Raw genomic sequence first — 12,622 nt, 5'->3', positions numbered from 1 at the left:
TGTGGTGGACTTGGATGTGATTAGGATTGAAGTTTAGTGTACACAGACACTTTTTCATGATTAGTACCTGTATGTGGGCTGTGATTTCCCTACACAATTATACAGAACAAATGTGCGATACATGCACGTAACTGTAGTCGCTACCCCTAACTCCTATCAGCAAAGCTAATCAACCCGAGTGAGCGGCAAAATATCAGAACATTCATACGGTGCCTACGCAGTTCCTTTCACCCCCTAAAAAGCAATTTTTTAAAAAACGATTTACATTTTCAAATAAGTCCTACTCTCATTACTTAATGTATATCTTCCTCTTTTTTTTGTTTTCGCTGAACAGTTTTTCGGGCTTTCGGGATTATTTTAGTGCTTGATATCCTCAGGGATTCTCTTTTTCAATTTATCTTGAATACATACTCATGGATATTTTTTCCTAGTGGATGGATAACCCTATTATTGTTTTTAGCTACATATGTATTTTTCCCCAACAATACTCAGAAATAATGCAGGTGATTCACCAAAGATAGTAGGATTTTAGGACTCTGGAAGGCAATGGCATTTTTCCTTAAAGGAGAAGTTCCCCTTAAATTTAACAAAAACAAGTTATACCACTGAAGTTCAATTGCAACATACTTCCTAAGCAACCGAGGCCCTAAGAGCGCCTACAAAACACCTGACCCCAGAGTTTTCCAATCTCAACTCATAGGGGAGTTCCCTCAGTCGGGTGAATGGAGACAAGTCCCATGACATGACAGCTAAGTACAAGGCTGAGTCTGTTGGCACAGTGGTCTCAGCCCACCGCCATGGTCAGACTGTCCTTTGAAAGTCTGAATATCCCGACCAAGAGAGCAGGTCTCTAAGCCACCCCCTGTCTGTGTGCCTCTCTTTCTGGCAAAGGGAACTTGTGCCCGCTCACCTGAGGAGCAGCACTGAGCCACGGTGCAGGGGTCAGCAGGCCTGGCAAGAAAACGCCTCTAGACTCTCCTTTCCCAAGGGTGGTGGGAGAGGGGCTCTAAAGGAAAGACAAACAGACATGACTCGCCCCTAACCTGTGCTCTGTGAGGGTGTAGGGAGACAGCTGCAAGGTGAAGGAAGGGCCAAGGAGTCGGGAGCAAGATTCCATTTAGGTTTCCCTCCCCACCTCCTTTTGGACAGAAGCCAATGTATAAAATTGTGATTCTACAAAATCCCCCTACAGAAAACAGCAATCATTCCTTTCCTTGGGTGCAGTTCAGGTATTAGTTTTTTGTATGTTTTTTTTTTAAGGTGGTGTGTTTTAAATTCTGATTTAAAAAAAAATTATGAAGCTCATACACACAAAACAACCCAATTCTAACAAAGACTCACTTGCCAAACAAGAAGTGTAAAAGGGGGTTCCTGCCACTTTGGGGGTGGGGAGTGAAGGAAGAGGAACACAAAACACATGTTGGAAAAAGTGTTAATTTTCCTCTCATCCCCCTGAGCAAGACAGCAGTGTATCACTATGGCTTGCTAAAAAGCCCATGTGTAGTCTGCTGGGAAGGAGAGAAACGCTAATTTCCCTGCTCAGTTTAAAGCTCTGTTTACTTAGTGCTATCTTGAATTGGCCAAGGTAAACGAACCTGAATCTGCTCTGCTGGAACGTGGATGATGTGGGGCGGCCTGTCGCCATGGTGATGTACCGCGTTGCTCTCCTGTTCATATATGGCATCGCGTTCTTGCTGGGGAAGACTGAGGAACCTTCGGATCATGGAGAGGTTCTCCCATAGGGTCCTGTTTTCTGGAGAAGGATCTTCTTTCCAGCGTAACAGCTCACACAACCACCCCTTAGAGACAAGGGAATAATAGGTCAGCTCATGCGGGCGGGGGAAAGACTGACAATTTCCATTAGGAGCTTAAAATGGAAAGATCCTGTGAAGTTAATTTTTTTCATAAGCTCAAAATACTCCAATCTGCTTTAAACAATTTTGTTAAACCTCTGAGAAGAGCTGTGGTTGTCAAAAAGACAGGCTCTGTTTCCAATGAACGTTCAGACTGGCATCTTAAAAGAGGGTAATATTTTTCAGACTCCAAGGGCAAGACCCATTTACCCGGGGCTTTGTGATATGTGAGAAACAGGGGAAAAGCCAAGCTGGGTGCACCTGAGCCTTGCCCAACCTTTTTGTTTGATGAGTGTGGCCACCTGCGGTCCTGCGGGTGTTTAAGGAGAGTTAGGACAGACTTTTAGAATAATTATTTAAAAAGGATTTCATAAGTTTGGAATTTTTGTATTGGAAAGGAAATTAGGTATGAATATTTGTGTGTGTGTGTGTGTGAAACAGAGAAGGGATGTGTGCAGCTGTGTAAGAATGTTGTCCACTATATAAAGCAAAATGATTATAGACTGGGCATTCGAAGAATTCTCAAGGAAGAACTTTCCAGAGAGATAGCTTGGAGTCCTGCTTTTCTGCCTGCTGCAGGATACACATGTGATTTGTCAAGCAACCATTTTAACGGGTTTCCTGAGCAAAGAGTGAACTATCAGATTATCAAGAACTGAGTGGTCTAACACAGTCCATTGTCCAACATTTTCTAATCACCCTCTCAAACCTCCTTTGTCTTGGCTGCCATGATGGACATAAGGAATGGGGTGGAGAGGAAGGGGGGTATCCCACCCAGACCCCCTTCCCCAGCCAAGGCGACCACCCCCAGTTGCTGTGCTGCCTGCTTAGAGCTCAGAGCCACACTCTTTTCTGGAGAAAGGTCTTGGAGTCATCTCCCCTGGAGATGCCTGGACAGTTATTCCACTTCCTCCCTGGCCCCCTCGCCCAGGGTGGCCATGCCTGGCTGCCCCAGTGGTTCAAAGTCTCTGTACCTTCAATTTACTGCTGTTTTCCATAGAGGGATTTATTCTCTAGAGATGACCTTATCTCCCCTTTACCTGTGACCCCTTTTTCCCTATCCTCCTTGCTCCTTCCAAGTCCCTCACCAAATCACGTGCACTTGAACTCCCCATCTCAGGTTCTGCTTTAGGGAACGCGGCCTAAGACACAGGGGCTTCTTGAAAATTTCAACTAAATTAGTTGGATGTGAATGGATCAAGTACATTTTCTTTATTATCTGATTTTTAGAACTAGCCAAGGAGAAGGTATTTTTGTCTTTTGTTTTGCTGGTTGTTGTTTTTTGTTTGTTTGTTTTTAATGTTACCTTTGGAGTGAGAATGGTATGGCTTTTCCTCCCTTTCTTCTCAGCCTGAACCACTGGAGAGAAAATTCTCTTTCCAATTGCAATATAAAGTGGGAAGAAGCAAGGTACACTCTCCCCAAATTGGCCTATTTGAGAGATTTTAGAGAGAACTGAGACATTAGCTTCCCAAGGCCCATCTACTAACCAGCCAAGGGTGACTGCTGCTAACCCCCAGGAGACCTACCAATTTTTCTGAGAGAGCTTTGATTCTCTACTCAACAGGTCTTTTAATTAAACAAATATGTACATGGGGACAGTCATGCAATCATGCACTCATTCAATGCTACCGAACACATAATAATTCCAGGCTAAAAGAGTAGGCAGTAAACTGAAGATGTGCCTAAAAGAATATTAGCTAAATGAAAAATAAGAATGCTGATTACAGTGTCATTGAACACACTTCTCTTCTAACCTTGGCAATCCTATGTTTATTTCCAGAATAATATGATACGTCATATTTTAGCTCTATGTTTGTGCATTATTGACTAGAAAACTATATTCCAGTATTTGAAATATTTGAGACCCTGAAGATGATTATTTAGTGCTTCCTAGCAAATATTTGCTGTCTAGAATAAGCCATGAAAATATATTTTCCTACATCTAAGCTATTTCTTTACACTTTACCTCTAAGTTTTCATGCTGTGACGGTTTTAGATGTATCTTCCCATAAGTCTGAATATTAACTACTAGAGGCCTGGTGCATGAAATTCATGCACTGGTAGGATCCCTACTCGGCTGGGGCCTCCCCCGCTTCCCCTGGCCGGCCCGCCCCCTGGTCAAACTACGGCCAGGGGACAATTTGCATACTATGCTTTTACTATATAGGATGCTACTTTCCTCCTCCTTGTCTTCATTCTTTGGCTATGTCAATTGACACCCGCCCCCATGCCGAAACACAGCAAATACTACAATTTTATTTATCTTTCAAGAGATGTTAGAAGGTTCATAAAGATGCTGTTTTTGGTTTTTTTACTTCCTAGTAGCTAGTCTTACATTATTGCAGTAAGTGCTCAACATTGAGATTCTAAGAATTAAAAAAAAAACACTAATGCTTGCAACTAAAAATTGCTAAAAGTTAAATTAAGAACGATTCATGTAAGAAAAGCTTCTTGGAGAGAGCTGAAAACTCCAATAATTTTCAAATCCTTTAGAAACTTTTTCATGCGGAGATCAGTTAGCACTTGCATATATATGTGGAAAAAAAAAACATGTGGATCACAGATGTTCTCTGGAAAAGAAAATCATTAGTTCTTTTAAAATGGCTAATAATGATAGCTAATTCCTAAACAATCACATTCACGCTGGTTTCACAAATATTTCAGAAAAAGAGCCCCGACTCATTCAACAAATATTTGCTCATATTGTCACTTGTGTGTCTCTACACTTACGAGACAGACCCGTATTTTTATTAATTGCCTATGACTAACATAACATTTCCAGTAGTTTGCTATTAACCTCTGCCCTTAAATAATACTTCTAATTCCTTATCTAAAAATAATTTGATGAATTATAAGTTTGAAGCATGTCTCTGCTAGCCTTTCAAGAAACACGGTCATTTAAAGAGACTGAAATCAGATGCTTCTTAGAAAAATATTTAACGGTGCAGCTGGGAACTGTTAGTTCTACAAGGATATTCCAAAAAAACAAAGAGGGGGGGGGGGGGCGGGGGTTCTTTCCTTGATGTGCGTATCTCTTAAAAAGTAATGGAAAACAGATATTCTGACATGCCAGTTCTCTGTCGGCAGAGAAAATAATTTGGCTCATCCCCAATTCACACCGGCAAAGTAAGATTAATGTTTTCTACTACTATTTAAATGCCTTGGAATATTCTGACTACCTCAAAATCTATGGATTGAGATTCTATTAATGATGACAGTAATCTAATCTGTGTTTTGCAGAAAGTGACGAAAAAAGCCAAATGCTTTCTAACCTTTTTCTAGATCACTTTTCCGTACGTGTTATTGTTAGAGCATATAAATTTGGGAAGAAAATGATCATGTCAGAATATCTGTAATACTTAGCAAATAAAAAATATTGATTCCCCTAAGTACTATATAGGTTTTTAAATGATAAATTTATAGATTTACTTGGTAGAGGGGAGACGAGGAATGAAATGCAGCACTAGGTTGCGAAATGTGAACATAATTACATTTTTAAGAGAGGTCTCTGAGACTTGAGATATTCAAAGACCATAGGCCGGGGTAGGAAACTACTCTCAAAATTAAATTCAATGACAACTGTTCCAAACAGTGGAAAAGAGAAGACTAAAAAGCCTTCAAATAATGATACCAATCCATTCTCAGGAAACCAAAATGGCACAAGGAACAACCTACACTTTAAATGTAGTAAATTTGCCAAGCAACATTACGCTGCATATAAAAAGGGCAAAATATAAACAGTAGCCACATGTAAATAAATTAGTAAAACTTTCAGGATGTTACTACTTTTCAAATTGACAAAGTTTAATTTGACACCTTCTGTTCTAAACCCTTTGTTTCTATTCAAAATCACGCCTTGAGCTGTTGCTATCAATCACAGAGCTCCCCCCTATTACTTAAAAAAACTGGCATGGACCCTGAATAAGCTGAAAATGCCATGCAGATGAATTCTGAGATAATATGTTCAAACCTGTTATATACAACACAAATCCTGTAAAGTTATGTATTGTAAACCTACATTTATTGAGAACTAAAAGTCTTAGACCCATCTGCCACAAAGGAAATACTGTTATGTACTTTATAGTAACTAAGAACCATCTGCAAATGTCTAGCCACCGTAAGCAAGAAAATGGTGCAAAGGATGCTAATGCTAAGACTGCACGAAATAACATTCTTTTGACTGGATTTGGTTAGGGGGGTCTATTAAAGAAATATCAAATCAAGGGGGGGAAAAGGAAGAAAAGGAAGAGAGAAAATGCAGAGTGACTGCCAAACCAGTACTGCAAAAAAGCAAAACAAACTCAATGACAACACAATGGCAATTTATTATGGTCCATGAAGCACACGACTGTATGCTCATTTTAAAGGAAAAATTAGCAGTTCTAAACTCAATATTCTAATGATGTGCTTTACTGACAGAATCTTGTTGTACCACATTTAAATAAAAATCCTGGCACCTTCCTCTCAGCTGCTAATTTCCAACCAAACTCAACCCCTGATTTCCATTCTAGTCAGAACAGTTACTTCAAGTCAATTCACTTCTAACATTTTAACGGATAAGGGGTGCACGATGATTTTCATGTAGTCAGGAAAGGAACCTCATTTCACGAATGAATTTATTGTACCTACAGGGTCCCACACATAAAAAGAGAAACCTTTCAAAGCCTGGCCTGTGATAAAGGTGGGAGCATGCAACACAGTTTTCCAGGGGAAAATAGACTTCCCATATTCTCTGAGGAAAAAAGTCATTTAATACAATATACAGATATGTATATATGATCATTCTATACATATACATTTTGAACCCAAGAGCTTTAAAAAGAGAAAGAAAATGACAAATAATTCTTGCTACAACTAAGACGGAAAATACATTTTAAAAAACAGAATGGTAATTTGAGTTCTAAAAAGCAAAACATTTTATAGTCTGTATTTACGCCCCCCTCCCAATCTTTTATGTGTTATTTGCAAAAGTATTTCTTTCCAATCTCTTGGGTTCATCGCATAATAATATATGATATTAAAAGAAATCAATCTAAATAGGGAGGTATTTGATACAAACATTTTAGTGGAAAGCATGAATTACATTTTAGCAAGTAGTAGGAACAAGGATTAAGTATATAATACATTAAACAGTATTTCTAGCACACAAAAAAAGCAGCATTGTAGACTAAACTGCACAAGGCATTTTGAATGAGTACATTCTGAACAACTAACTATAAAGCTAGCAAATTATCATTCAGCAAATAATGTTCCACTTTTAAAAGAACCTGTAAGTGTTACTTATGCTAATGAAGACAGTTTTTAATCTGCCCACAAACATGCTAATAGAGGGCAATTTTTTTTTTTTTTTTTTTACAAAGCTGTCGGCACTCAAGGGTAATTTCATATCAATGTTCTATAAGCTGAGGTGGGGGGGGGGGGGGGGGCGGTCTGGGTTCTAATAGTCAGAGTTACTAATTCTTTCACCTTTAGAATAAAGGTTTAAAGATACCACAAAAGGGACCAATGATGTTTAAGCCACCCCTTTAACATTCCAGAAGAATTCCATTTTCACACTTTTTATGCTTTATACACACTCTGCCTCAATGTAGTGTTAAAATATACTACTTCTTCAGGGGCCCCAACATAGACACACAAGGCCTAATGGAGGTACAACCCCACTTCCAGGCCCAAGGCCTGGAGGCTTCACACACGAACTTTAACCTGTTTTGGAGAACAATCATAACACTTTGAACAGTGAGAAACAAAACAGTGGCAAAGCAATACTGAAAGCATTTTAAATTATTTACTAGGTTAAAAGGGTGAAATGATACTTTAAATACATCAAATTTCATCATCTAGGCCATTTTTTGGTGGCAAAGTGGTATTGATCTTTCCAAATGCTTAAAATTAACTATTTTCCAGAAGGTCATTATTTGATTAAAGGCATTAAAGTTGAGGGCAAGAAGCGATGCACTTTTTCTTCTTCCCCATTCAAATCATCATGTAATTTAATAAAAGCCATTCCATCATGTCCCGTAATAAAAACACTTCTCTTAAGATATTGTTCTTTACCTAACTTATTAACCTTTAAATGCTATGAAGTTCTTTAGAAGAAAACCTTTGCAAAAGCAGATCATTCTATAACATAATGAGAGGCCAACCCATTAACATTAATAAAGATACATGTTCTCCTCTATGGAATTAGCAGGAAATACATTCATCTTTCTCTCCAGTTTAATAACTCTACACTGTGTATTGCAAAGAGAATTTCAGCAGGTCTGCAAGCAACTTTTTCTGCTTTGTTAACACTGGTCTTATTACAGAAAACCCAGGAAATAAATTTGAACAGAGAAGTACTAGTAAATGCATTTCCCATTCTGAAAGTAGCACCTTAACATCCCCATTATTCAAAGATGGGTTTTAAAAAGAAACGTATTTAAAGAATATATATATATGTGTGTGTGTGTGTTTTATATATATGTATACGCACACACACACACACACACACACACACATATATATATATATAGAGAGAGAGAGATGTGATTCCTAGAGAAAGCACATATATATTACATATATATATATATATATATATAATCAAATATATTTATTTTCAAAGTATGGTTTCTAATACTTGTATTTGCTAAAAAGAAAGAAAATCATGTACTCTCTTAAATTATTACTATTTTTAAACTTCTAAACTATTTCTGTTTTAAACTCTCTCCAGACTCCACAGTTTATGTAAGGGACTCTATATCTTAGCCAAAAATCTGTGGGTTTCCATATTGTGGTAATAAGAGGACATAAAACGGCTCTCCACACATTTCTCATTTGAGTAAAGTTTTGCCATTTTGTTTTTCATAGATTAAAAAACATATCTACAAGAGTTTTCTGGAGGTTTGTTATAAAAAAGAAACGTTTATACAATCTGGGTGAAACCTCCCTTTAAAATTTAGCAAATTTAGAAGGAATATTCAGAATCATTAGCAAATCGTATGTTTTTCAATTTTCCTTAAAATTTAAGCCAAAACAAGAAAATCATTCATCTGCCATGTTTTGTTTTGTTTTTTTTTCTTTTCTACCTTCTCACAGCCACTGACTTTGGGGCACACATAAATATGGAGGCTTTGTTTTCTTCTGCTATAAACTGTGCCATACATAGCAAGATGATCAGATGACAATCTGGTCAGAGTAGATAAAAATGGTTCTTGCTTAAAACGTTTTTCAGGCGAGGAGAATCTCATGTTTAAAGAATATTTTCAGGAGGGAGAATCTGAGAAGTGAATGAAGATAAAAGTATGACATTCTCAACAACGTATTAAACTAGCTAGCAAGAAAAGAATCTCTTAATCTGACTGAAATAGAGAACTTCCCCCCAAAAGCCTTAAATTTTTAAAACATTCAACTTGGAAAATAACTTAAAAGTTTATTTTTTTCATATACTTCAAGCCTAATTTTGAGATGGTTTATTCAAAGCTTAGCCAAAACTGATTCTGGCTTACATGTTTAACTTGAATATAGTTTCTGCAAATGAATTGCTTGTGTTTTTTTTCCTTTCAATCTGAGATGTATTTTTGACATTCCCTAAACTTCAGTGATATGATTCTGTCTTATTTAACATTTAAACACTGGGCCTTAAAATCTTACTTAAGATTTTATTCTCTCTTCGTTCTTCAAAGCTGGTGTCATTAGAAAATTCAATATTCCCAAGGTTCATCCTATATTTTCATCAGTTTTAGCCTCCACTTCTATCATAATCGTCTGCTTCTTTCCACCCTGCTCACCACGGTCTCATCCGTGCTGGGGCACCTCTCCCTTGAATGATGTTCTTCGGCACCACACATTTTTAAATTACTTCCAATGGATAATTCTTTTGATTTCTGAACAAGAAACGTTTAAGTAATCATTCCTTTTCCTCTCTTAATGTAGGGGGTAAAATACACTAATGATGACTGGAGCTTTGATGAAGAATGAGAGAACAAGTGCTATTATATAGAGTTGTGATTCCTAGAGAAAGCACATAAATATGATGTCTGATTTAGTCTCTGAAACTTCCTGATAGGGACAGGCACAGGTTTAACTCAGCATTTTTAGATTCCGTTAGCCATCTTTGAGGTGCCCTTGGAAAAGGATGCTAGGATGAAAATCACTGCTCTGCTCTTCTCTCAAACTGCTGCTCGCAAGGAACCCCATTATAGAGAACATGTGCATAGTCCCTATAGCTGCACCCAAGTTCCTCCCAATCACACTCATGTTCTGATTTACTGGCCTATTTCTTGGCTGGTGCCCAACACCTCCCCACATTCTATTCTCTTCAACAGCAAAGCCCTTTCTCCTTTTTTTCTGCCCATCCAAACACTACCTTCCCCTTCAAGTCCTGCTCAGTCACCTCCGTATAGCATTTATGTCTGTGGACTTGAGTACATTTCCTTTCTGAGCTTTAGATGCTCCTCTACAAAGTGCGGATAACAACAGTATTAATCTCACTGTTAATCTCAAGATGGTGGCTGGTACAAATGAAATAATACATTCACCCCAGGGCCTCGTCCTTGATATACACAACAAGGGTTTATGACCTTAACCGAAGCACTTGCCTTAAATGGCTCACAGTGTATTTGGGAAGACCTGGTTTTAGTTTTTGCCCATTGAGTATGATGTTCGCTGCAGGTCATCTATGGCCTTTATTATGTTGAGATAGGCTCCCCCTATTCCCGCTTTGCTGAGAGTTTTTATCAAAAATGGGTGTTGGATTTTGTTGAATGCTTTTTCTTCGTCTGTTGATACGATTATGTCATTTTAGTCTCTCAATGTGCTTATGTGACGTATCACATTTATTGATTTGCAAATATTGTACCAGCCTTGCATCCCTGGAATAAGTCCCACTTGATCATGGTGTATGATCTTTTTAATGTATTGCTGGATGTGATTTGCTAATATTTTGTTGAGGATTTTAGCATCTATGGTCATCAGGGATATTGGCCTGTAATTCTTTCTTTGTAGTGTCTTTATCTGGTTTTGGATTTAGGATAATGCTGGCCTCATAAAAAGAGCTTGGGAGTGTTCCTTTTTTTCTGATTTTCTGGAATAGTTTGAGGAATTTAGGTGTTAGTTGTTCTTGGAATATTTGGTAAAACTCCTCTGTGAAGCCACCTAGATCAGAGTTTTTGTTTGCTGGAAGTTTTTTGATTACTGCTTCTATTTCATCAGCCTATTCACGTTTTCTGATTCTTCCTGATTCAGTTTCGGGAGATTCTATTTTTCAGGAAGATCTAACATTAAAAAATACCTATTTAGTGCAAGGCAGTATGTGATAAGCGTCAATGATGGGAGACATTAAGTGGGACCCACGTGGAGGGGAAGAAGAGATGTGCTGGGGTGGTCAAGGAAGTTCTTACTGATAAAGAGTGGTATTGGCTTGGCTTTGAAGAAAGGGCACTATTTGGAGTGGGTAGGGTAATGAAACTAGGAGATGAATTCACATTTGCTAGGAAAAATACATAGACCAGTTGGTTTTGAACTGACTATGCCTACAACTCTTTTGCAAGGGCTCTTTACCATACTTTCCTGAGAATACAGCTTAATTACTGCGACCTTACCTACTCTATATGCTATATGTCTCAACTCTATTTGTGAAGAAAGCCTGGGTATTAATTTGAATTTCTATTCTACTACTGAGAAGCCCCCTGAACTTTGGTCAAATTACTCAAGTTCTTTAGGCCTCAATTTTCTTCTCTATATAATGGGGACAATTTTACCACCAGTCACACAAGGTTGTGAGAATTAAGGTAATTCATGCAAAGGGCTTGGCACAACATTGATGAATGTCAGCTATTATTATTTCTACTATTTTTGCCCTTATCACAAAGATAATCCAAAGGAATTGGAATACCTATGGAATTAAAATTAATTCAATTACCACATCCCAACCTGAACCCAGTATTTCCTCCCACAAACTAGTTTCTCCTCCTATGTAGTTTAACTCAATTAACAGTATCACCACCCACCCAGGCACCTGTGCCAAAAGGCTGTTATTTGAAGTATAAATTGGTATCTTTCTGAAGGGCAATGTAGAAATGTCTGGCAAGCACCTTTAAAACACAAATGCCTTTTTTTGATCCAATAATTCAACTTCTGAAAATTTATCCTAAAGAAATGATCATTAAAGATGTATACAAATTATTAAACTATAATGATGCTCACATTAGCATTATTTGTGATAGCAAAAGTTAAATGTAACTTAAATTCACCTCAATTGGGAATTCAAAGGTATGTATATCTTATGAATTAATGAATATTACATATATTATATGCATATACCACATATATATGTATGCATGTCTAACTTAGCCTATCGAACTTCTTGGTAAGTAAATATACTGGTTTAATTAAGCTTACTTGACCCCCTTAGCCATCTCTGAGATGTGTATATACATATACATTATATATAGAGAGAGGGGGAACATAAATTAGGCTCTCTCTCAGTATTGGGATTTGGGGTATTTTTATATTCTTCCTTATGCTTGACATTTTTTACTTTTTTCTATGGTGACCATGTACTGTTTTTTAACTTTAAAAAATATGAAACCACCTTGGCCAGAGTAGGTCACTGGGTTGGAGTGTTGTCCTACACACAGAAAGGCTACAGGTTCGATTTCCGGTCAGGGCACATACCTAGGTTGAGGGTTTGGTCTGCAGTTGTGGCATGAATGAGAGGTGGTGACCAATGGATGCTTCTCTCTAAAAAAAAATCACTAAACATATCTTCAGGTGAGGATTAAAAAATA

At 37.8% G+C, this 12,622-nt stretch overlaps 1 protein-coding gene across 4 annotated transcripts in view; it reads right to left on the bottom strand.

Moving 5' to 3' along the window:
- The window catches only part of SATB1 (SATB homeobox 1), a 102,950-nt gene that overhangs the window by 5,023 nt on the left and 85,305 nt on the right, over positions 1 to 12,622 (bottom strand). For 3 of the 4 annotated variants that reach the window (XM_070433342.1, XM_070433341.1, XM_070433340.1), the window contains exons 10-11: positions 1,596 to 1,799; positions 911 to 1,006 (exon numbers count right to left, since the gene is read on the bottom strand). In XM_070433342.1, coding sequence (XP_070289443.1) covers positions 911 to 1,006; positions 1,596 to 1,799 — 300 coding nt within the window. The remainder of the gene's footprint in view (positions 1 to 910; positions 1,007 to 1,595; positions 1,800 to 12,622) is intronic. The other variant, XM_070433343.1, reaches the window with a different exon arrangement.

This window comes from Myotis yumanensis, unplaced genomic scaffold (genome assembly GCF_028538775.1).
Source record: "Myotis yumanensis isolate MYYU_CA2020_CCGP unplaced genomic scaffold, mMyoYum1.0.hap1 SCAF_14, whole genome shotgun sequence".
Taxonomy (NCBI): domain Eukaryota; kingdom Metazoa; phylum Chordata; class Mammalia; order Chiroptera; family Vespertilionidae; genus Myotis; species Myotis yumanensis.
This window is presented reverse-complemented; position numbering and strand designations above follow the sequence as displayed.